Here is a 24,774-nt window from a genome sequence, read left to right on the forward strand (position 1 = left end):
AAGACTACTGAATGAGGGGGCTGGAGAGATGGCTCAGCGGTTAAGAGCACTGACTGCTTTTCAAGAGGTCCTGAGTTCAATTCCCAGCAACCACATGGTGGCTCACAACCATCTATAATGGGATCGGATGTCCTCTTCTAGTGTGTCTGAAGACAGCTACAGTGTACTGACATAATTCAATAAATAAATAAATAAATATTAAAAGAGACTATTAAATGGGAAATACAGGCTCAGAAGTATTATTATTTTTATCAGCTTTCTGGGTATCATTTAGTCCAGTCTACTTAATTAAAATAAACATAGCACCAACCATCCTAAGTATAAAGGCATGAATGGGAAGTACCGAGATCAATAAAATGATGAGGATTATCGTGACAGTGAGGCATAGCCACGCCGATTATTAGTCTGAGGTCTTTCTCTAAACAGCACAGATCTGTTGAAATCTCATCCAACCTTGTAAGAAAGGCACCAATACTAGTATGACTTTCTTAGATGACAACATTAAGGCATGGAAAAAGTTAAGCAATTATCCAAAGATCACACTCCTTGCAGGCACAGTAGCAAGGGCCATGAGCCCGGGTATTCATAACTGCTAAGGAAAAGCTGAGACATTTCCATTTTACTGATAAATTTACCAAATTCACTTGTGTTCTTATGAAGATAGCCGAGGCTTGGAGAGGCGAGCACTGGCTGCTCTTCCAAAGGACCTGGGTTTGATTCCCAACACCCAGACAGATCACATCTGTCTGTGGCTCTAGTTCTAGGGAATCCTATATCATATAGGATACACATGCAGGCAGAACGCTAATGCGTTTGAAATAAACAAACAAAATAAGGTAAGATGATAGCCCAAACTGCACAGTACCTACTACACCTTCTTGGGCTCCATCTCTCAGTTTAGGGAGATTTTGGTAACAGGCAGAACTTAATCCCCCTAGCAATCTACAGGCGCTTGAAATCTACAGCAAGGGCAGCTGGCTAAAGTCATGTGCAACAGTGTATTTCCAGGCATTCAGAATGGCTAGTTAAGTCCACACGGACAGAGTTAAGCCCAACATTCTCTGTGATACACTTGGCCTAAGGCTGCTTTGGAATTAGGGTGGGTGCAAAGTTCACCCTCATGCCTCCTATACACGGACCCAGCTCGTGCAAAAATAGTTATTTGCTTTGACTTGTCTATTTTGGGTTGAATTCTTGTAAAAAAAAAAAAAACAAACAAAAAAACAAAAAAACCCAAACCTCTCACATATTACAAACCACCCATTTCTTTATAAAACATTCAATCAGATCAAAGACCTTGCTACATAGATATTGAAGAACCCTGTTTCACGCCGCCACCTTAGTTTGTGAAGTTGGGCATTGCCAATACCCGGGGTTGGGTGTGGGGTGTCTTTCACAGGTCTATACTCTTCTGAAACTTAAATCACGCGTTTAATGATTTACTGGAGTCATTCATTCATTCTGCAAACGTGCTGAAGTGTCAGATTTAACACAGGCGAGACAGGTCTTTAAACCGTTGGAGTGAGGGAGGTCAGGACCAAAGTGACAAAAGCCACCTCTCACGGCGTCCAGCTTGTCTTTGCTGCAGGTACCCCAACTACAGCGCCGCCCTCCAGGAGCGCGCGCGGTTTCTGCGCGTGGCCGGTTTGGGCCAAAACTACGCGTCCCGGCAGTCCGCGGGGCGGGTGGGCGGAGCCGGGCCGGGGGCGGGGGCCGAGAGGGGGCATTGTGTCGGCCAGCCGTCCGCGATCGTCCGCTCGCGGTGGGGCCCGGGCTGAGGTGTCAGCGCCACTGCGGCCGGGGCGAGAGGCGGCCCCGCAGGAGCGCGCAAGCGGCCGGGGGCGCCGGCGGGGGCGGCGGGAGCACCATGTGGATCGGCGCCCAGCGCCCTGCAGACCCCTCGCGAGGCAGAGAGGCCGGGGCGGCGCCGGGGCGGCGGGGAGCATGAGGGCAGCCGGGGACCGGCTGGGTTCGGAGCTCTGCTAGTGAGCGGCGTGAGCTGAGCACTAGCCGGGACGCGGCGGAGGGCGGGAGCCGAGCGCCCGGGGCTGTGGGCATTTTGGACGCGGACGCGAGGGGCCGGGAGCCAGCCGGGGCTCCGGCACGCAACCGACATGGGCAACGCGGGGAGCATGGACTCGCAGCAGACCGATTTCAGGGCGCACAACGTGCCATTGAAGCTGCCGATGCCCGAGCCAGGTGAACTGGAGGAGCGCTTTGCCATCGTGCTGGTGAGTACGCTGCGGCCGGGCGCGGGGCCCCCGTGGGGCAGGCGGCGCAGATGACCCGGCTCCTCGGGTACGGAGGGCGAGACTCGCACCTTCCCCATTGTGGGCTCTCTGCCTCGCTTCTCTCCGTCTCTCTGCTTGCACTCTCCAGGGGTCCTGGGATGGAGACAGGAGCTCGGGCCGGGCTACCCCGCCGGCCAGGAACCCATTGTCTGGCGGCAGCGGCACCTCGCAGCGCGTGTGCCGGGAGGTGCAGCGTGGGTGTGAAGGAAAGGTGGCTGGCCGGGGAGGAGTGAGGGACGGGCCGCTAGAGCTTTTTGTTTAAAGAATGAAAAGCAACCAGCCGACCCCGACCCTCTGCGTAGCATCTCCTGGACGCCCAGCTCTTGGCCTGCAGGGTCTGCTGCAGACGCGCGCAGGTGGCTGGCCGCAGGCGCCGCGCCCGCACTCGGTCGGCCGAACTTGGAGGGTGGACCTCGCGACTGGGCAGATGGACAGCTCCCCAGAAAGAGAAAGAGGAGGCCGGCAGCTGAGTGGCGCCGGGGTCCCTCCGCGAGGAGGAGGCATCTGAAACCCAGACGGGGGGGGAGAAGCGCCCTGGGCGGGGGAGAACCTCAGTGTGTTCCCTTTGGTCTTAAATCTTAAACCACAAAAATGTGCAGTTTGGCTGGGACGTGTTAAGAGCCGTTCTGACTTCACGGGCGACCCCAGTTCCTTCAGCCGAGTCCATGGCTCCCTCCCGCATTCCGCATCTTTCAGCCTTCCCGTTCCAGCTTCTCAATCAAAGACTGGAATCCTCTCTCTCCATTTCCTTTTGGGACTAAGTTTCTGGGCCCTTCCCAACCGGAGTCTGCCTTGCTGTGAGCTCAAAAGGGTGTGACGCCTTTTCCCTTGCCCCAGAGAGCGTCCCAAGTGCACTTGGTTCCTGGATTCTCAAGTTTTAAGATCCCACCTTCTCTTAAGGGGATGTTGGGAAGGAAATGGGGATGGGAGGTGGGGGGTGGGGTGGACGCCTGACTCCGAGACTTAACACTCTGTTTCCCCTTTTCTAAACCCATGCAAGACAAGGCCGCCAGAGCCAGAGGAACTTGTGATGGAGCTGCCAACTGGGTCTACCTGAGAGAATTTTGTCATGTAACTTAAGAACTTTGGGAGAGGTCTCAAGCCCTGGGTCAAAAGTTGGCTTTCTGAGATTTGAACATTGAGGGGGACGTTGAAGCTGCCTCTTGAAAGGGGGTTGATTTGGTACTGAGAAGTGTTCTGTCTGGATGGCAGGTTGGCTCTGCGTGATCAGGGAGCACAGAGGCTACAGCTCTTTGCAGCCTTTTTAGGCCCCCTGGAAATTGCTGTGAACTTGGGGAGGGGGTGGAGACGTGGCTGCCTGTTTTGCTTTGCATCGCCTGTGATCTCCCACAGCTGCTCCCACGTTATGCAAGATGGGACACTGCGAAATGAAACAGCCTAAGCTTAATTACTTCTCAAGGCAGTCTGGTGCACACTTGACCCGTCTTTCCAGACACAAACGGTGTTTCTGGGGTGGGGTAGGGGGGACTGTTCTTGACAGACATGGCTGCAACTTTCTGGCTTTTCTGTTTTTATCCTTCATAGTGTGGTCTTCTCTCTCTCTCTCTCTCTCTCTCTCTCTCTCTCTCTCTCTCTCACACACACACACACACACACACACAGAGAGAGAGAGAGAGAGAGAGAGAGAGAGAGAGAGAGAGAGAGAGAGACTTGGAGTTGGGCAACCAGTGACAACAGGGAGGTTGTAGCAGCCATGCTAATAACAATAATGCAATTAAGTTCTACTCAACTGGGAGAGCATTTTTTGCATGAGCTTTCAGTTACTGTGCTGATTAATAACACATGGTATGAATTAATCTTTAGGAAAATAATGCCCCTTCATTAACATGGCGGATTTGTGCTCCCATTGAGTCGAGCAGGTCACAAAGTGAGTCTGTAGGCTTTTATGATTGTAAATCCCAGGCTCCTGGGGTGGGGGTGTCCCCTGTTTGCTGTGGCTACTTTCCCTCTTCAGTTTGCTGGATGCAATTGTTTTGTAAGCTGTTTTAAGAGTATACTGAGTTTCTCAAGCAGACAACAAAAAGCACCACATTTGATGACCTTTTTTGAGTAGTTACAAGGCTTTGGCATCCTCGTGTTAGGGATTCACTGTTGCTGTTTACATTTCCCATCCGAGCTCCACTTGCTGTCTGAAACAATGTAAAGGAAGCACAACCAGCTAGCTAGTCACCCCGCTGATCGCTCTCTCTCAAGCTGCTGTTTACTCTGTGTTTTCCTTCATTCTCGGGAATTGCTGGAGGCATCAGGAATATGTAATTTTGGAGATTAAGCTTGAAGGACAAGATTTAGGAGGGAGATTTTGTGTGTGTGTACCTGTACCTGTGTATGTATGATTCCCCCCCCCCCCCCCCATTTTTGAGCAATAAGAATCAGGTTCTTATTATTGCTGCCAGGTCCCTTTCCACCTCTGTCTTGCTCTGTTCCAGGCTGGCCTCAAACTTGTGGTTCACCTACCTTAGCTCCTGAGTGCTGAGCTTGTAGATGTGTGTGCCACCACTCCAGACCTAGTTCGTTTTCTTATATAATAAAGACCACCAGGGGTTTTTAGGAGGAAAACTAGATTTATACTGTGCAGAAAAGTGTACAAGCGCCTCATTGTAAGAATGACTTACATAAATAATTAACGAGCTGTTTCAGGCTAGGAAAACAATTCCTCCCAACCTCCAGCCCTACAGTATTTAAAACCTTTGGTGGAGTAAATAAAAATTAAAGTGACAGGAATCCATCTTATTTCACAGAGAATATAAATCAATGACTGTACTCTTTACCCCGAGCAACTTGGATAGGATAAGTCGCATACGTTTTAAAAACTATTGTATGTGAATGGGAAGAAGAGAGAAGAGGACACAAACTGACCACTGAATTAAGATCGGAAAAGCCAAATTTTAAAACTTCCCATACGTAACTAATATTGAAGTTGGGGTCCATGTTTTAAGAGTTTAATTCTTGTAAGCAAAGTGTCTCCCTTTCTGGGCTTTTATTCTGGAGTGCTATAACAGTAGACGCAAACTTAGGTTTAAGAAAGGGACTGACTCAATGTTCCTTGAACTGTTGTATCTCTGTATCTACCTTTCTGGTAGATATTAGTTGGAATGTATCTTCCTTTGTGCGGCTACATAGGATCCAACACTTAACATGTTCCTGCTAGACTCTTCAGTGCAAGTGTCTTAAGAGTTGTCTACTTCAGTCTTTGATATGTACGTATATATTTATAGGTAACATCAGGCTGTTTCACTGGGTCCCATACATTTATGATTACATGTCTGCGTGGCTTTCTGATGCATTTATTCAGCATTGGTCTAGTCCTTGGGGTCACACACAAGCAAGTACTTTATCCTTCATATTCAAATATGGTGCTGGGAAAGCAGTTCTTTGAGGGTGTTACTTGTGGTGGTGGTGGTGGTCTTCAATCCACTTTTCCATTAGTCACCCCATAATGTTTGCTTTCAACTGTCTGTCACTATTTACAATTGTAGAATATAAATTACTCGAGCGCTTGTTGCTGTCTTAAGGATTCTCTGAACTTTAGGGAAAAGGATGATTTGAGTCCTCTGACATAGTTGCCTGAACTTCTACAGGATCACACAGCTCTGTGAGCAGACACAAGGAGAAAGAGGATGCAGTAATGGTTTAGGGGAATCTCGTGGTTGAAACTGGGGACTACTTTAGTTTCAGATTCATTTGAGTCAATTTCTTTTTCCTCTTCTTCCCCTCCTGGGAGTGGATTTAGTCACTTAGCTCAGGAAGGAGTTGGGAGCACTTTTGAGTGCCTACTGTGCCCAAATATTCCTCATGCTGACATGCTGTCTGTGCCCTGAAGTCTGGCCATCTACATTGCTAGAGCTATGATGGCTTGAGTTGCTGGAGGTTGTGGTTAAGTCGCCAGCCTGGGGTTTTAACTGGATTTGGATGTCTTCCTCCTCACATTAGGTTTTCTCAATCAGTAGCAGGGGTGAAAAGTTCCTGGGAATAGCAGTAAACACAAAAGCAAAAGCAGGAACAAACCCTAGAACCTGCTAAGTGCCAGCTTCAGCCTTTAGACAATTGGCAGTCAGTCTTCAGCAGTGACTGTGGTTTGTCTGAAGCTGCCCGTTAGGTGCCTGGCATCTGCTGCCCTTTTGTATGTCCAGGCATGGAGATAAAACCTTAATTGGGCCAACAGTGTATTCCTCACCTTTCCTTCCCTGGCAGGTTTTGGAACCGCGTGCTTGGAAAGCGTGGGGTTTAGCTGTCACTTGAATGCATGCATGCACTTCTTTGGAGGGGACTGACAAGGTCAGGCTGCCACGGTTTAGTTTGTTTCCCACTTTAAGGGAAGTACCTGGGTGAGGTCTGGAGAGCACATGGGTGGGGGTGGGTGGGAGTGGAGTGTGGCCATCTCTCACTCCTGCTTTTTTTTTTTCTTCACATCCTTTCCCCTGTTGTGAGGGAGCGTGTGGAAGGGGGCGGAGTGTTGTCATTTTGAAACATTACAGTGTCACCCTGAGCAGCAGCTCCCTGGAACTGTGGAACCATGTTTTGGGCTATTCCTACCGTCATATGAGCATGCATGCCTTTTCTGTAATGGATGTGTGAGAGTGCAGTTCACTAAAGGGTATTCTGAGTGGAAGTGTTTGGAGCCCGTGACAGACTTTCAGCAATGCAAGTTGTGCGGGTGCCCTTAAGTCCTCAAGGGAGACAAATTTGTTTTGGGGTGGTTTAATATTACCTAGCAGAAAAGCGTTGTCTTTGGAAGCAGGAATACTACTTTCTGAAGTTATTCCTTACACCAGCTTGGGCATAGTCCCTGGTTCTCCTCATCTGTGGACAGGAATTAAGTTTGGCACAGATTTTAAAATAGTCAGGCAAGTTAACAGCACTTTGAAGGAGTGGAGCATAGCACACTATGACCCTTTGTCCCATTTGGCGTTAGGGTTGAACTCTTGTCGTAGAACATTGTTTAGTTCAATGGTGTGATGGGAGAGACCTGTGGTCCTATTATCTGGGGGGCTATGGGAAGAGCAGTGCAATTTGGAGGACAGCCTGAACTTTACAGTTGAGACCGCGTGCCAAAAACAAAAGGCAAAGCAAAACAAACAACAGCAAAGCCACCGTATGGTCCGAAGAGTAAAATTTCTCTGGATCAGTGACCAAAATTCAAGTGAGAGTGTGGGGAAATGTTCCAAGGTTTAGTGTTGTCCAAAAAAATTGAGAATGACTTCCTTACTGAGAACGTGTAGACAGTGTCATGTGAAAGATGTGGTGACAGGAAGACTCTTCCCACCCCAAGTTACAGCAGGTGGTTCCACATTGCCTTGCAAGATGCTTTTGTTGAGGTAGATGTCACCTGCTGTAACCCCCAAGAGTTGGGGAAGAGCTCCCTGAAGGTCCTTCTTGGGCTCAAAGAAGGAAAAATGTTTAGATCCACAGTTCCTGTGGAAAGTCATTGCTCTATAAGAACTGTGCCTGAAGGACTAAGACAGTGCTGGGGTCAGCAAGCTAGAAGCACAGGCAGGCCTAGGAATTTAGCTTGGCTGGTAGAGTTCTTGCTTAGCACGCAGGAAGCCCTGGGTTCGATACCTAGCACTGCCTAAGGGCACTGGAGATAAAGAGGCTGGGGGATCAGAAGATCAGGGTTGTCCTTGGCTATATATATTGTTAGAGGGCAGCCTGGGAATGTGTCTCATAAACAAAACATCCCCTTCACCCCACCCTCAAAAACAAAAACAAAACCAGAGCACAGATTTTCTAGATGTTTGTCTCCTTTGTGGAAGACACTGTTACCTGGAATTCTTTTAGGAACAAAGTAGGAAGTTGTTAAAGAACACTCTGGATGACCTTAAGTGGGAAGATGAGGTCAAGGTCTTGATGCCTGGCAGAGGACCTCTTTTAGAGTGGCTTTCCGGAGTCCCACCCTCAAGGTGGGGTTGGGAGCGGGAGGCGGGGAGCAGGAATCAGGGAGCCAGGAGTAGGCGCTGCAACCCGGCTTTTAACTCAGGATTTCTGGAGGGTCTTCCTTATCTTAAGGTTTTCACCTACTTGAACCGTAGAGGTGGAGAGAGCTCATGCCTTGGAGAATCCTGCTCATATTGTGGGGAGATCTTCCTGTCCCCTACACAGTTACCCCGTGCTCCTGGATCAGGAACGGAACACCAAGCATCCATCTGTTTTCCAGGGATGAGCTGGCAGCTGACTGTACTTCATTGTTTTGGGGTCAGGGAGGCTGGGAATCCTTATGTATGGAAGCATCAGGTCTGTGCATGGGAATACCATGGTTTTTGATGCTTACAGATGGAGTGTCTTTTCTCTACACTCACAGGAAAAATAAAATCAGCATGCAGCTGTTAGTGCTCCCAAGTGGACCCCCCTTAAGGAGCACGGATTTTGTTTTTCTAGAACAAACTGAAGTTTCCATTGGTCACATCACACAGGTCTTCCTGTGTGGTCTGTCACTGACTTAGTGACAGCTCTGTTGGATTTCCGAGTTCCTGTCTCCATTGTCACTGAAGCATAAAGCCTGGGTAGAGAGACCCTGCATTTTCTGGTGCAGCGCAGTCAGTTCAAGACAGTCGTGGACTCTGTGAGGCCTTGTCCATGCAATGGCAGGGGTTGGGGGTGGGAAGTGGGCGAGGGTGGGAGGGCTGATGATGCCCATGTCTTGGTTATCCTAAAAACCTATTGACTCACATTTTGGTGATGTACCTGTTTTGAGGACTCTAAGGTGTGGATAGCATCTGAAAGCGGTGGCCCTCAGCGGTGTCTCTGGTCTACACTGCATGTTTGCTCAGAAACTTCAGGAACTCTTCCTTGTTTCTCTTGTTTCCCCTAGAAGTTTCATGGAAATCTTATTTAAGGTTAAAGGGGACTTGATTAGTTGAAGTACTAGTTTATACCTGTGTACACTAGGTACAGTAGTGACTATGTATTAATGCCTCTCTGGGGGCATCACAGGTATTTGTGTTGGGGACTGGAAGGATGGCTTAACAGTTAAGAACATGTTCTCTTGCAGAGGACCACGGTTCATTTTATGGCTTATTGGTAACTCTAGCTCCAGACCAACACCTTCTGGACTCTAGACACCTGCATTCATACATGGGCAAACATATATATGTTAATATAATTAAAAGTAAAAAAGACCCTACTTATGTCTATTATATATAATTAATATATGAAAATAAGCATAATTTAAAAGCACTAATGTGTGAGTCTCACTAGTAGTTGTTCTGGTGAATTTGTGTGTGAGTTGACGTCAGGATTTTTAAGAGTCCTGTGGGACCGACCTGACAGCATCACTCCGCTCTAAGGTTACTGTGCTCAAGGAGTGTCTCATTGTATTCTTCTGACTGAAATAAGTGTTTTAGGAAAGCATTTGGCAACAGTAAGGGTTAAAACAAAACAAAACAACAAAAACAAAAACAACCCTAAAGATAGATATTCGAATCAACCCAAAGCAGCAAGATGCAAGGACCCAGAAGATCAGAATAAAAACCCGTTGAATGGTGGGATTATTAACTTCGGAACCTGCTGTGAGGTGACCAGAATGGCCACCTGCAGAGAAGGCTGTCCACCCCGTGGTGTAGGATAGAGCAGTGACTCTGAGTGACTTCTGGAGTAGAGGAGTTATACGTTTGCTGTGGCCTTGCTTGAGCCTCTCTGTTCGAAAGCTTAATTGTTGTTGGTTCAGTGCAGGCCTTTTGCTTTGATCTCTGGCTTTACCACTTACAAAGAGTTGATGAGCGTGGCTTCCCGGAGTGAGATTCAAATACAGTTGTGAAATGTAAACAACGTTCATTTATTAAGAGTCCTATAATCAAGGCGGATTGGCATGCTTATAGAAGCAATTAGCTTTGAGAATAGAAAGAGAAATAGGATGCCGGGTCAAGAATGAGCTGATTGTTCTCAGTGTTAGAGTCTAGTTATCCCTTTATGAGCTATAGCATAAGCAAATAGGCATTCCTCTTACTCATAATTGTTCGCATTTGTGATTTGAGCTCTGAGGGCAGCATATGTGCCATTTCTGAAATCGGGAGGACAGACGCAATTATTGTCTTGTTTTCCTCTAAAAGTATAGTTCTTCCAAGGAAATGCATATGGGTGATTTTTTTTTTTTTTTTTTTTGACCAGATAAAGCATTCCAGGAATTGAGAACAGAGTAGTAAAAGAAGGCCTGGATTCGGATGGGACTATTAAAGGATTATACTTTTGTTGTTGGTCGGGAAAGTAGATAAGATGACTTTGACAATAGAAGAAAAATTGGAAACAATTTCCCTTCCTCTCCCCCCATCACCCACAATCCTCCCTTCTCTGGGGATTCTATAGTTCAGGCTTCCCTCAAATGGACTATATAGACAATGATAAACTCCTAGTGCCACCTCCAGAGTGGCGGGATTTACACCACTCAGCCAGCGGAGCCACACCGCGGAGCCACACCGCGGCCCTACACCGCGGCCCTTATTTACTTTCATTAGACCCTGTTGCTTCCCTTCCAGACAGAAGGAAGCAGTGTGGTGACCAGTGGTAGAGGTTGGGTATTGGATGTTCCTATTTGACTCCGGAAGCACTCCGTTTGTCCAGCGAGGTCAACACCACCCAAAACATCTTGTTTATGAACTCTAGGGAACTAAAAACACAAGAGCAGTGAGGCGGGCGAGCCCCTTTATGGGTTAGTTGCCTTTGAGGCTCTTTCAGCTTCTGGTATGGCCAGCACTGCTGATGTTGTGAGGGAACGTCCTCGTCTTGGTCACACTGCCCTGATTAACAGGTATTTGTTATTTCTGTGGACTTTTTTTCTCTTTCTAGTCGACTTAGGAAGCGGCGTAGCCCTGATGTGCTGGGGCCAAGGTGCCATGAACTTGTCTGCTGCCCACTAATCAGACCTTCCAGGTATAATAAACCTTGAGCACTCATCACTGTGTGGCCTCCTAGGTTTGCAGAGCCCTCTGCTTGCCTTCCAGCACCATTTCTGAGTGGAATGTTTACGTCTCAGGGTTTGTTCTTTTGGAGAACATTCGTTTGGCTTAGAGAGCTCAAATCATCTCACTTAAAAGGTGTAGTCCTTTAATATAGCCACCTGGTTTTTTATTTTATTTTCTTTTCAATTAATGATAGCTATTAGACATCCCCAAGGTTGATTTTTCTACTTTTCTATTGCTAATGGAAAGCTTTTGAAAATGGTTTTAGTGTCAGGCAATGGTGAAAAATGCCTTTAATCCCAACACTCAGGAGGCAGCCTGGTCTATAGAGTGAATTCCCGGATAGCCATGGCTACACAGAGAAACCCTGTTTTGAAAAATGAAAGAAAAAAAAAAAAGGTTTTGGTTTGTTGGAATGGTATTGTCTGATCATCTACAGAAAAGTTCTTTTTAGACTGAACCTACCACCATTGTATCAGAACTCTGTAGAGAAGGGATCAGATTCTCGTCCCTCAGTTGTTCCTCAAGCCAGGTTTGACTCCTCGCCTCCTAGCCAGCCTAACCCCAGCCGCCTTCTCTCCTAGTGCTCACCCACAGGTGGAAGAGAGCTGACACAGGATTGTGCTTCTCGCCAGGAGACGAAGACACGAGCATTAGGCAGTATGGACAGAGGTCACTTTAGAGGTCCGTGTAAGGTGGTGTCCAGCTTTTCATAATACTGAAAGAGAACATTTTCATTCGTGCTCCTGGAACGGAGCCTGACTGCAGAGGATTGACGGAGCGAAAGCCAGCAGGTGCAGCCGGGGCTTCAGTTCCTAGAGTTAGGCACTTACAGCCTCATGGTTTCTGGTTTCCCTCATGAGCTATGATTCTAGCCTTTGTTTTTTTTTTTTAAATTACTGTCTTTGTTGATGACTCTTGAAATATGGAAAGATCTGACTATGAACTTTATCTCATGGGCTTGTCTCATCAAGGCCCTGTTATGTTGTTCTAGGCATTGGGTCCAACCCCAGAGTTCCATGGTTGTGTTAGTTCTGGTATTTTAATTTCATTTTAGAGATGGGTTTTTCTGTGTAGCAGTCCTGGTTGTCTTCATTTTGTAGACCAGACTGGCCTCAAGCTCCACCTACCTCTGTCTCCCAGGTGCTGGGATTAAAGGCTCATGTAACTTTAGTTTTTTCAACCCCTATTTTTAATGATGGTTCATAAATGCTTTAACCTCCCTTTTAGCCCACCACCCAGAGGTAGTGGGAAAGAAGGGATATGGAGCAGGGTTGGGAGAAGTTGTCTGGAAATCGGCAGTTCAGTTCATAGGTTAGCAGGCTCAATCCATTCGCAAACACTTTGTAGATACACCAGCAGTCCAGTTCTGTAGAGTGGGGGATAGCAAACACCGATCAGCAGTGGTGGCACAGAGACAGCCAGGTCTAAGTCAGTGTGAATGCCAGAAGTTCTAAGCCGCGCCTCTCAGGGAAGATCAGCAAAGAGTTCTATTTATACCCTCCAAACATCACATGTCCTTCATGGGTCTTGCCTCACTGACATCACCCTACCCATCAGCCCGAGTCCGCAGAGGCAGCGAGAAACTGCAGCACACCACCAGTAGGTTTTTTTGGTGTGGTTTCTCTTAATGGAGTTGAGCTATGCAGCTCAACTATGCAATGTAAAGCGGACTAATACACGCGTGTATCCTTCATCATGTGTCCTTTTACATGCTCGCTTTAGCAGAACATCCTCTCTCTTTTCTCTGATTCAGCTGGATGTTCGTCCAACCGTGAGTCTGCCTTAGCCTTTCACCTGTGTCCACTCCAGCTAAACGTTCCTTCACGTGTTTGCCCCAGCAAAACACCATCCAACCAACTTTCCAGAGAACCCTTTTCAAGTTCCCACTTCAGGCGTGCAGCAGAGCCAGGTCTCAGCTGCTGTGTTTGTGGTTAAAGGTCAGGCTTTGTACCCTGCTTTCTATCTTGTGTTCTGCCGAGACTTCTCATCCAAGGGGCCAGATGTGCCTTCTCCTCACATTGCTTACAAGGCCCTCACTTGCAGTTTGCTTTATCTCTGTTCACTTTTCCTTATATAACTTTCCTCAGCTCCCGGGCTCTCTGCTTACTGCCATTCACCTGGCCTTCAAAGTTTCACTGAAACCTGACTCTCTCTGTGTGCCCTTCCGGGCTCATATCAGCTTGGGGAAGGTGGAAAAAACAATTCCCTTTGCTTTGATCTCTTTTATTTTATGAATCAGCTCTTACTCACAAGGCTCTGGTTAAATAGCAGCCTTGTGAGGTGTGGCTGTTCAATCAGGGGCTGCCTGTAGATGTGGCTTTGTAATTGCTTTGTATAGTCCCAGGCATCTGTTTTCTTCCGGGGAGACTCCTGGAAGGCAAGGTCCCGGCAGCTGCTTCTGTATGTAGCACAGGGCCTGTTTTGAGAGGGTCCCAGCATAGACCCTCTGATTGCGGAACTCAGTGGGCTGAAAGAAGACAGAACTGTCGTAGCTGCCTGAGAACCCATCGAGCTGACGGTTAGTTGCACACACTTGACTCTGTGTTGTGATACCGTCAGAGTCTTACTCACCTTTGGCACCCCTGTGACGTTTGATTGAGTTAGAGCCCAAGAATACCTCATGCTCAGAGATAACGAGTTGGCAGCCAGCTCTCCTTGACTTAAGAACTAGGAGAAGAAAAGGACAGCATGGGATGTGTAGCAGGAGCCAACCAGGGGTTTGTCAGTCTTTAAGCTGGGTTTGGTTTGTGGTATGTGGTAGTCAGGTGAGTTTGCAAAGACCACTCCTAAGAGTAGGGTGCCCTGTGTGGGGTGTTGTTTTTTTTTCCTTTTGTTTTGTTTGTTGTTTGAGTTTGAAGGGAAGCGCCTTAGATGGGCAGCACGTGTTTGCAGAATGCTTTCGGATTGTTGGCTGTGGCTGGCGGTAGGGTTTTAAAGAAACAAGGCAGCTTGGGGTTGGGGGCAGTGAGAGTGTGAGACTTGAAGTTATATGCGGAAGTCCAATTCTGTTGTTGCATTAAAACTACAGAAAACAGTCCACTGTAAAGAAGGGTGAACCTTAGATTTCTCACCTCCCAAGCAGCATGGCACTTGCTTTTGACAGTCCTTCCAGGGGGGTGCTATCTTCCTTTCACTAACGGGATGGTGGGATTCAGAGTGATAGTGGCCGCTACAAAGGAACGGAGGCAGGGTTTGAACTCAGGCCTGCTGTTAAGGAAACCTGCTCCTTCCTCTGGTCTGGTATAGAATTTGAACTCAGGCCTGTCTGATAAGGGAACTTGCTTCTTCCTATTGTCTGATAACAGCATTTTATTTTTTTTCTGAATTAACTGTAAGGTGTCATTAAATGCTTGCTCCTTCTTTGTTCTGTGGAATAGTTGCTGTATATATTTACAGGGTCTATCTTATATATAATCTGACCCAGAGGTCCTCATCATCGGTATAGTTGCAGATGAACTAAGCCCTGATTGTTAGACAGAAAACTGTGTTGGAGTCCCAGGGTTTGATTTCCTTGGGAGGAAGCCAGAAGATGCTGCTTCTGAGAGCCCAGCCCTATCTCTGTCACCCGGTGCTGCTATGATTCTAGATGGTGCATTGTTGCTTCTTTTTACTAAGGTTTAAGATGGGCTTATTTAATCAGGCAGTCCAAATAATTAATTGAGACCGCACTGTGTGCTAGGCGGTCCTGTTGGCACTAGAGGATGCTGAATGAGGCAGACTCCTGTGGTACCATCAAGGAGTTCACATCTTAGTGGGAAGGGCAGCCACCATACATGGAAGGATACACAGACAAGGACATGAGACAGCTGAGATGCCGGAGACCAGTGGGGCAGTAAAATAAGAGCAGTGTGAGGTGCTCTATTTCATCTCTGCAGAAAAGCTTTGTGGGATGTGACGTCGCCCCTGTGGGGTGAGGAAAGAGCCCTCCGGCTGAAGGAGGAGAGGGCTGTGATCTGTTTTCTTCCCCTTCACGCTCAGGATGGGCTTCCGTAGGCCTTGAAACTAGTGTGGGATGCACTCGCCCTACAGTCCCTCTACAGGGCTTCAGACGGTGAAGGCTCATGGTGGAGCTTAGGGAAGGGTTCGCAGCTTCGAGAGTTCTGGCAGCTGTGTCGTCTAAGGCACAATTCTGCTTATTGCCGAGTCTGTGTGACTTATAAACTCAGGATCGTTTCAAGTTTGTCAGCGTTCGGTAAGATCAGTAAGAATGTCAGACTTAGGGGTTGGGGATTTAGCTCAGCGGTAGAGCGCTTGCCTAGCAACCGCAAGGCCCTGGGTTCGGTCCCCAGCTCCGGGGAAAAAAAAAAAAAAGAATGTCGGACTTAAGAGTGGAGTGTGGAATACAGGCTAGTGTGTGTCACTGTTCCACATGAAGGCTGAAGCGGACAGTTGTACAGTTCATCTCTTTGAAGCCACATGTGGGCCTGGGCGTTCCAGGTAGACCTTATATTATTGCTGTAATTTCTAGTACCTGGCCCTGATCCTTCCCCTTGCTGATTCTTTAAAAGTTTTCTTCAATAAAACTAATATATTTCGAGGAACAAAGTCTATGCAGATTTTTGATTCTGAAGTTAAAAGTAAAAGTTGCATCTAGCTAAAATTACCCTTACAATCCTCTAAGTTGACCATATATATATATATATATATATATATATATATATATATATATATATATATATGTATGTATTTCCTCATTGAAATAATTCCAGAATGTAATTTTGGGCATGTTGAAGTTGAGCCTGTGAGATCAGCTCAAGGAGAAGCTGTAAGAGAAAGTATATGGATGCCAGCGAAGCCCTGACACTCAGCTATCCAGCCTGGAACTCACTTGTGACTGAGGAATAGGGGTGGAAAGTTTGGACACACCTTTACATAGAAAGCTGTGCTCTCAAGGTACCGTGTTGACTTCTAGTCCCAAAGATTGTGTGAAGTAAAGCAGAGCTGTAACAGTGCTTCACAGGAAGGCACGGTCCCCGCGTCTTTCTCTTCAGCCTATGTTGATCTCGTTGTACGTCCTGAAGCGATGGTAACTGTATGTCCTCTATAAATAATTAAAGATAAAATAAGGACCGGATGAATAAGCCACAGCCTGCTGTTCACATAGTAAGAGGCCGGCAAGCTTGTGTTCAGATTGGCTGTCTTGCCATCAACAGTTGTCTTCCCAGGCATTCTTAAGGCTCTCTTTCCGACAACTGTCTCGGAACCCTGTTTTTGTCCCTAGTAAAGTGGCTGTGTTTGTTGTTCGCCTGTGGGCTGTGTAGCAAGCCTTTCGCTCAGCCTCCAGCGATAACCCACAGACTTGAACTTCCTTGTGGGGAAAAAACAACTCTTCTCGTTTAGTATTAGTCAGATTTTTTTTTTTTTTAAAGCAAATTCCACAAATAAGGAACTTTTAAGATGCAGAGAGGACTCGGAGGGATGCCTGAGTGGTTAAAGGCACTGTCTGCTCTTCCAGAGGACCTGGATTTGATTCCTAGCACCCACATAATGGCTCACAACCATCACTGACTCTGCTTCTTGGGGGAATCTCTTGCTCTCTTCTGGCTTCTGTGGGCACGAGGCACAACTGGGGTGCACATGCACACATACAGGCAGAACACTCATCCACAGAAAATAAGAATAAGTAAAAGTGACGCAGGGGTACTAAGTGACCTAAATATCCTCTCCTTAAGGTGGGTAACTGGTAATGGAACCGGCACGGATGTGGAGATGGTCGGATCCATGTGGAGATGCTATGTCTGTCATGTACTGTACGAAAGGACAGGCTCAGGTTAAAGATTCAGAACGTGGGGTTGGGGATTTAGCTCAGTGGTAGAACGCTTGCCTAGCAAGCGCAAGGCCCTGGGTTCGGTCCCCAGCTCCGAAAAAAAGAAAAGAAAAGAAAAGAAAAGAAAAAAAAAAGATTCAGAACGTTCTAGGTGTAAGCTAGTGAACACTCACAACTGATTTGGTTGAAATCTTCATTACATGAGTTGTGCTCTGTATCTGAATATTTAAAGCTTTAGGTGTGTGTCTGTATCTGTGCCCATACCTTGGAAGAATGTGCTCACACCAGGGAGAGCCTTCATGCTGGAGGAGCTTGGACCGGAGATTGTGATTGTGATTGACTGGGGTCTCACTCCTGTAGGTGGCAAGTGTCAGAAAGAAGGTTAAGTGGTCACACTCACTTTGCTAGAGAGCTCGTAGTCTTAACAAAGCTTATTTGTAGGAATTCTGGATTGGTATTAACCTTCCAAGAAGGGCTTTTAACTGAACGTGTACGACAGTTCATGTGGTAGAGGGCTTGCCTAGCGTGTACACAGGATTGGGTTTGATTCTTAACACCCCATAGACCAGGCGCGGTGGTGAATACCTGTAACTTTAGCCCTCAGGAAGTGGAGCTGTGTATGCTGGGGCATTAGAAGTTCAAGTTGATTGCTAGATTGAGGCTAGCCTAGGATTCATGAGACCCTGCCATTAAAAATTAAAACTAAAGAGAAAAAAGAAGAAAAGCAAACCCCCAAACAAACAAACAAACAGACCAAAGCAAAACGAAACAAAACAAAACACCAATAATGTGGGAGGTGGGGAAGGAAGTCTGGCATGCTCAGCAGAGAATGGATGGTAGGCTGTGCTGTTCCTGCCTCAAGATTACATATATTCAGCCACTTTGATATATGCAAATATGTCTGAAGCTATGGTACACACACACACACACACACACACACACACACACACATATCTTCTAATTATGTGTTTTATCTTGATCCCGTGTATTTCATGCCATTTAGCAAGAGTGCCCAAGAATTTCACCGACTGTTCTGTTTCGGGTGTCTCCGTAACTGGACAGTACAGCCCTGGACTGAACAACCAACTCACGTGCAAAAACATACAAATCCAGGACTAGAGGAGACTCCAGTGTTGAGGTTTTGATTGGTTCCAGCTTCGTTTTGAGATGGATGGAGTCATTTGGATTTTTTTATTATATTTTTACTGAATTCCAGTAGTGTTCCCCTATGTGCCCCCCACCCCCTCACCCCCCCTACCCCCACCACTAAAAAAAAATCCCTTGGTTTTGTTTGGTTTCAGCTTCATTTTGAGATGGATGGAGTCATTTGGATTTTTTATTTTATTTTTTTTTCTGAATTCCGGTAGCGTTCCCCTGTGCCCCTCCCCTCCTTATAAAAACCCCCTTGTGTGACTGGTGTCTACATGGTCTTCTGGACTTGCCCTAGGAAGCAAAGAAGGAAAAAACCTTAGATTTGCAGTTTCCTGGTCACTTTGTGTCATGTGTTCCTCAGAATGTTCCGCAGTAATCTGTTTGGAATAGCATCTGACTTACCAATCTCGCTGAATCAGGCAAAGCCAGGCTCACAAAGCGAAGGCCACTGACCCAGGTCACCACTAACATCTAGAAATTTCTGAAGGTGCCCTCCTCGTTCCCTCAGGCGAGGAACACGCCTATTTTCTTTCTTATCTGATGAATGCCACGTCTGCCCTAAGGGTTTTTGTTTTGTTTTTGAGTGAGTGAGATGAAAGAATATTTGATAGCATCTTTAGGGTACTGGACAACAATTGCCTTGTTTTCAGACCCTTGAGGATTTGTTGAAATTTTTAAAATTTTTGAATTTAAATTTAAATTTTTAAAATTGCATGGGCTTAATGTGTGTGTGTGTGTGTGTGTGTGTGTGTGTGTGTGTGTGGTGTGTGTGTGTAACTTTAAGTTTTGCACTTCCGTTATGAAGATGTGAACCCATTCTGCCACGCCCCTTGCACACTTGTTGAAGCACTTAGTCAGTTTAGAATTACATGAAAGAACACAATATCCCCCCTCCCCAAGACAGTCCAGATGAAAAGGATTATAATATGCTACAAAAATATTAGCCTGCCCGGCCCGGCCTGTGACTCATTCCTTTCAGAGTGCTCATTTTGACAGCTTTTTTGAATCACACATCAGTCGTAATGCTGGTATTTCTGGCGGGGTGCTAGACTTCACCCGAATGCTCAGGAGGGTGGCTGCCAAGACTGAACAAAGAGAATTATAAATGAACCGGGCGGCATCACAAACACTTGGAGAGTGTGTGTGTGTGTGTGTGTGTGTGTGTGTCCCCTGCCCCAGCAGAAACAGCTTTGGAAGCTAAATGGTGATCTCGCCTAAGAGTACTCTGCTAAGAGTCTCGCCTAAGAACACTCTGCTAAGAGTCTCGCCTAAGAGTACTCCGTTTCCATCTGGTGAGAACCTCCCTTATGGACGTTGTCCTGTACTGTAGCAGAGACCCCAGTGTTCTGGAGCCTTCCTTCCTCCCCTCCTCTCCCCACCTTAGGAGTAATCTTTTCAGCTTTGGATTGTTCATCTCTCACAACCGAGGTTCCTCGTGAGTCTCTCTCTGTGTCACTGCTGTGGAAAGAAATTCCCATCCATCTCAAAGAGAAGCAGATGTGTGGGGTGAGCGTAGGAAGGGAAATGGGCCCCTTCGTCTCTCGCCTTTTCATCCCTTTCTTGCAGGCGCTCTCTCGTTCTATTTGAACAGCTCTTTGTAATAATTATCGTCTCTCGAACTGTTATGTGTGGACTGTTAGGTTATGAGGAAGTCTCCCTTTGGGCTCCTTAGCAGTTAGAGCTGTTCACGTGTGCTCTGAAGTTTTGCCTTCACTTCCAAAAAGTAATCCTACAGGTAAGATTCTAGTTTCAATTCTTTTTCCACGTATCCCAGGCTGGCCTCCACTTGCCTCAAAGCTGAGGATGTCTTTGAACCTCTGATCTTCTGCCTTGACCTCATAAGTCGCTGTAGCTAATGGGAATGTTTTGAATGGTGTAGAGGTGTAGGGTAAAACACCATGCACTAAGAGAAGTGAAATGATACAGACACAGTCACCCTCCCGGGCCTCCAGGTCTCTTCCTCCTTCTCTTTGGAAGTAAACTATTCAGAGCTGCCATATGCCGTTCCTGTGCACACATGCCAGGAATAGCTTAGTTTCTGGATGTAGAGACACACTATCGTATACCATGTGTTTATGTGATACATGTGGCTAGCCCCAGGTCAGCGATTCTTGAATCACGCTTTTGGAATGGCTGGGCTGTGCGTTTTGTAGAGCGGAGACTCATTTGAATCTGGACTTGTCAATGTGCCTGCTAAAGATTTATTTTATTTTTTAGTTATGTGTATATGTTCGTGTCTCTTTGCGGGTGTGTTCACACGTGAGGGAGAGTGCCCACGGAATCCCAGAAGTAGTTGTTGGCTATCCTGGAGATGAAATTACATAGGCAGCCGTAAGCTGCCCAGTGAGGTTCTGGGAATCAAACTTGGATCCCCTGCAAGGACAGTGTGTGCTCTTAACGGCTGAGCGAGCCATCTCCTGTGTGAATTTGCTCATTCGCACCACCAAATCATGTATGTATTCATGAACTGCACAGTAAGTAGTGAGGTTGATCACCTAACATAGATTAAATATGTGGTATGTGATTAAATATGCCTTGTTATAGCTCTCACTTTGTATACAAGTAGTCTTTTCACGTTTAGTGTTGGTTTTTATCAAGTTCATGCTTTTCGGTCAGGCTATGCTGTGTTTTAAATGTTTACTTCTCTTTGGGATGGGCATATGTGGAGGTTGGAGGACAGCTCACAGAAGCTGGTTCTCTACTTCCTTACATGCTCCGGGGATAGAACTCAGCTCTTCAACCTTTGCTGTACGTGACCTTGATTTACAGCACTACTGGTTGTGAGTTCCAGAATCTACTGTATGTTGTCTATAAACACACACACAAAACACAGGTTTATGTATTGATTTCTGTGCTAGCCTGTCCGCAGAGATGGTAGGACTGGGGTTTCCTGGTATACAGAGTCTAATGTATTTTGCCTAGGGCCGTTGGTCCACCGTTACAAGTCTGTGTGTGGTATCTGTGTAGAACTTAACCACTCCCAGTGAGGTAGGTGTGAACAAATGAACAAACTAAAATTCTGTGTTGAGCATTTGAACATATTTGTCTGTGCCATTACAGTGAAGGTACTTGTCTAGTTCTCCTGGTGCACACAGTTCAGAGGAAAGGCAGCCTCATCTTCAACTGAAGTAATGGTCACTGAAATGCTTTCTCTCAATGTTGTCAATATGTCGGCCGGCACTGATTGGGGTCACATATTAATAGTAACAAATGCCTCCTTGGTACTCCTTTGACAGTGACTGCCTATCCGTGAATTTACAATGTGCTTTTTTTGATAAAATTTTGAGTGTTAAAAAAGAAATCAGTTGCCTTCCACTTTTAGGTTTAATTTTGAGCAAGGTAAATTTAGGTTGGAAGTGACAGTAGAAAACGCCATAATTAAGTCAGATAATACTCCCTGAATTCTACCTTTGATCTTGGGGATTGATTGGCGCATCTGTGCATTTTCCCAGTAACATCACAAGGAAGTGGATATTCTGCTTCTGTTTTACAGAAGTGGGAGCTGAAGTACAAAGACGTTGAGCTGCCGGTCCACACTCATCCTGTTATTACAGCGACGCACTCAGGGATTGAAACTTAACCTTCCCAGCTCTCCAGCTCCTAGTGTTAATCGTGTGTTATACATGGCTCCATTGACCACTGAACTTTACACCTTCTGAAGGCTTAAAGTGTGTGTGTGTGTGTGTGTGTGTGTGTGTGTGTGTGTGTAGGTATTTTTTTTTTTTTTATAAAGGGCTGGAAAGGTGACTCATCGTTTAAGAGCACTTGCTATTACAGATGGCCTGTGTTCACTTCTCAGCACCTACACGGTGGCTCAGAGACAACGCTTGTTCTAGGGGTTCCAATGCCCTATTCTGACCTCCTTGGGCGTCAAGTATGCACCTGGTACACAGACATACACGTAGGCAGAATACATAAAAGGAATCAATCTAAAAAGTTTAAATGCAGAATACTCAGATATAACATAAAATGAATAAACCATACATCTAAATGAATAAACTCTAAAAGTTTAAAAACATGTAACCCACCAATTCAGGGGACTTGGAGAATCAGCAGGGAGTAAACATGGAGATGATTTTATTTACCCCCTCCCCCACTTCTTCCTTTTAAATAAAGCCAAGAGCAGTGGTGAGAGAAGTCAGTGTACATGTGGATCTATACATATGTGTGCATATTTAACATCGATGAGCGTATGTAGATCATTATCCTGGCTTGTCGAGTATGGTTTGAATTACAGCTGACCCTCTTGGCCTCAATAGAATAGGATATGCGAATGTCGCTTGGCGTTTTGGTCTTAGTGGTGGCATTTCATGAGACATCACCATCTCTTGGGCACCTTCGTTTTCTGGCTTAGTATTTGCAGCTCTGTTAGGCAGTGAGAGCTGGTGTGATTGACAGCTGACACTGATCCAGTATCACTGTCACTGTCCCATCTGCAAAGCAGACTCTCCCTTACCCTATTCTGAAGCACTGATAATCCTACAAAGGGCTTTGGTGGGAGATTACAAGATGTGGAGGGAGGAGCGCACTCAGCTCACCCTTGTCAGTGTGGAGGTACTTACTGGAGAGAACATGGAATGCAGTACAGGAACCCATATTGACATTGCTGGTTCTACTGCATGGAGATGAGCATTGCTAATGTGGCTTGTTCCTCCAGTATGGTTTTGTTATGTGCATGTGCAGGGACATATTTTTTAAAAATATTTAGAGTTTTTGAATGTTTGTGCAGTGTTGGGCTGGCGAGCATTTCAAAGTTTAACTAGTTCCATATTTTTGGACTCCCCGGATGCTCACAACAGTCTCGGCAAGCATGGCAGGCTTTTCTAAGAGCGATATTAAATGCAGCTTAAAGGGGCAGAGCAGAACGTTGGAAAGGGCAGAGTGGGCATTAGGAGAATTAGACTGGAGTCTGAACTTGGCACTAATTATTATTATATCCTGGCCTTGGATTTTGAGATAGGGTCTCACGTGGTAGCCCAGGCAGGCCTGGAACTTACTTTGCACAGATTTACCTCTAACTCACGGTGATTCTCCTGCTTCACCTTAGGGAGTGCCGGGATAGATTTGAGCCCTCTTGCTTGGCTTCTGCTCTTGTCACTGATCACATTGGGGTAGGAATGCCGGAGTCTTTGTATTGCATTCATGAGGTGCTCTGAGGCAGGAACCAGTGACCTTCCAATTATCACTTCTGCATTTTACATGCGCTAACTGTGGAGCAGTGAGTTTGCAGGGAAGGCAGTCGTGGGTAAGCATTGGGTCCTTTGGAAATTCATAGAATGTTTATAATTTTCAGTGAAGTTTTTTCACATTATAGGAGTCATTAACAAATTAGTAGGCATTGACTTTAAAAAGGAGTCATTTTTGTGTGCACAGAACTGTCCTAGGTTTTTCTTGCTGTGCTAAAGACCATGACCTAAAGCAACTTGGGAAGGAAAAGGGTCTGTTTCAGCTTCAGTTTCATATCACCATGCATCATCTGAGGAAGTCAGAGAAGGGAGTCGGGAAGAACTGAAGCAAAAGCCATGGGTGTGTGTGTGTGTGTGTGTGTGTGTGTGTGTGTGTGTGTGTGTGTGTGCACGTGCTTACTGTTTTGTTCCCCATGGCCTGCTCAGCCTGCTTTCTTACACTACCCATGACAATGAGCCTAGGGCTGTCATCATCTCCAGTGGGCTGGGCCCTCTCATCAATCATTAACTAAGAAAACGCCCTATAGACTTGCTTTCTGGCAATTATTGGAGGCCTTGTCTCTACTGAGGTTCAATTCCCAGATAACTCTTAACTTGTGTCAAGTTGACAAAAATAAACAAAGAAACAAAAAAATCCTAGTCAAGACAAGTACTGAGCATCAAACCTAGGGTCTCCCACATGCTCTCCTGGTTGGTTATATGCTAAGTGGTTTAGTGTATTTGTCTTTATTTTTAACTGAGAGGCCCAGGTGGTGTATTAAACAGTGACTGCAGTGGTAGAAGAAGAAGTGTTGGGAGTCTCTCGCCCTCTGACCTCCTGGTTCCGCCCTTGCCTTTTGTCCTGATGTTAGCCAGAGAGCCAGGGTTTAAAACCCAAACATTCATAAACTATAAAATGTATCTTAAACTAATCTAGTCCAGCAAGGGCAAATTTGGCAGAATTTCTTAAGCAATTCCCTGACTAGTATTTCCAAAAAATTAATCTATTTAGATGCACTGTGGACTCTTTTCCTGGCAAGATGCTAGATTGTGCAACCAGAGACCAGCCCTGATCAGCCTATGGCTTTGATCTTAAGTAAATGGGTTTCTTCAATGACGTTTCTGTTTAGAATCCAGAGTGAAGTTAGCTTTATTAATGAAAGTCGCTAAAAAGTGATTTGTTTTTATTTCCATTTATATGCACATATATGTATGCTGCATGTGTATGGTTGTTCCTGTGGAGAAGAGGGTGTTGGGTCCTGTGGATCTGGAATTAAAGGTATTTGTGAGTCACATGATGTGGGTGTGAGGAACTCAACCGTGGTCCTTTGGAAGAGCAGCAAGTGCTTCTGTCCACTGAGCCATTTCTCTAGCTCCTCGGGAAAGTTTTTTATTGGATTGTTTACTGTTTTAGTGCATAGACTTTGGCATTTTCTTCCATGATGAGGAGGATTTAATAAGCTTCCTGTTAATAAATCTGTTCC

General features: G+C 46.1%; 1 protein-coding gene across 12 annotated transcripts in view; it reads left to right on the forward strand.

Annotated features, from left to right (window-relative positions):
* Nucleotides 1-1,725: 1,725 nt before the first annotated feature.
* Fmnl2 (formin-like 2) overlaps nt 1,726-24,774 on the forward strand; it is a 275,441-nt gene continuing 252,392 nt past the window's right edge. For all 12 annotated transcript variants that reach the window (XM_087655116.1, XM_087655115.1, XM_087655118.1 and 9 more), the window contains exon 1: nt 1,726-2,231. In XM_087655116.1, the coding sequence (XP_087511242.1) occupies nt 2,115-2,231 (117 nt within the window). In that variant the 5' untranslated portion in view covers nt 1,726-2,114. The remainder of the gene's footprint in view (nt 2,232-24,774) is intronic.

This window comes from Rattus norvegicus, chromosome 3 (genome assembly GCF_021556685.1).
Source record: "Rattus norvegicus strain SHRSP/BbbUtx chromosome 3, alternate assembly SHRSP_T2T, whole genome shotgun sequence".
Lineage (NCBI taxonomy): Eukaryota > Metazoa > Chordata > Mammalia > Rodentia > Muridae > Rattus > Rattus norvegicus.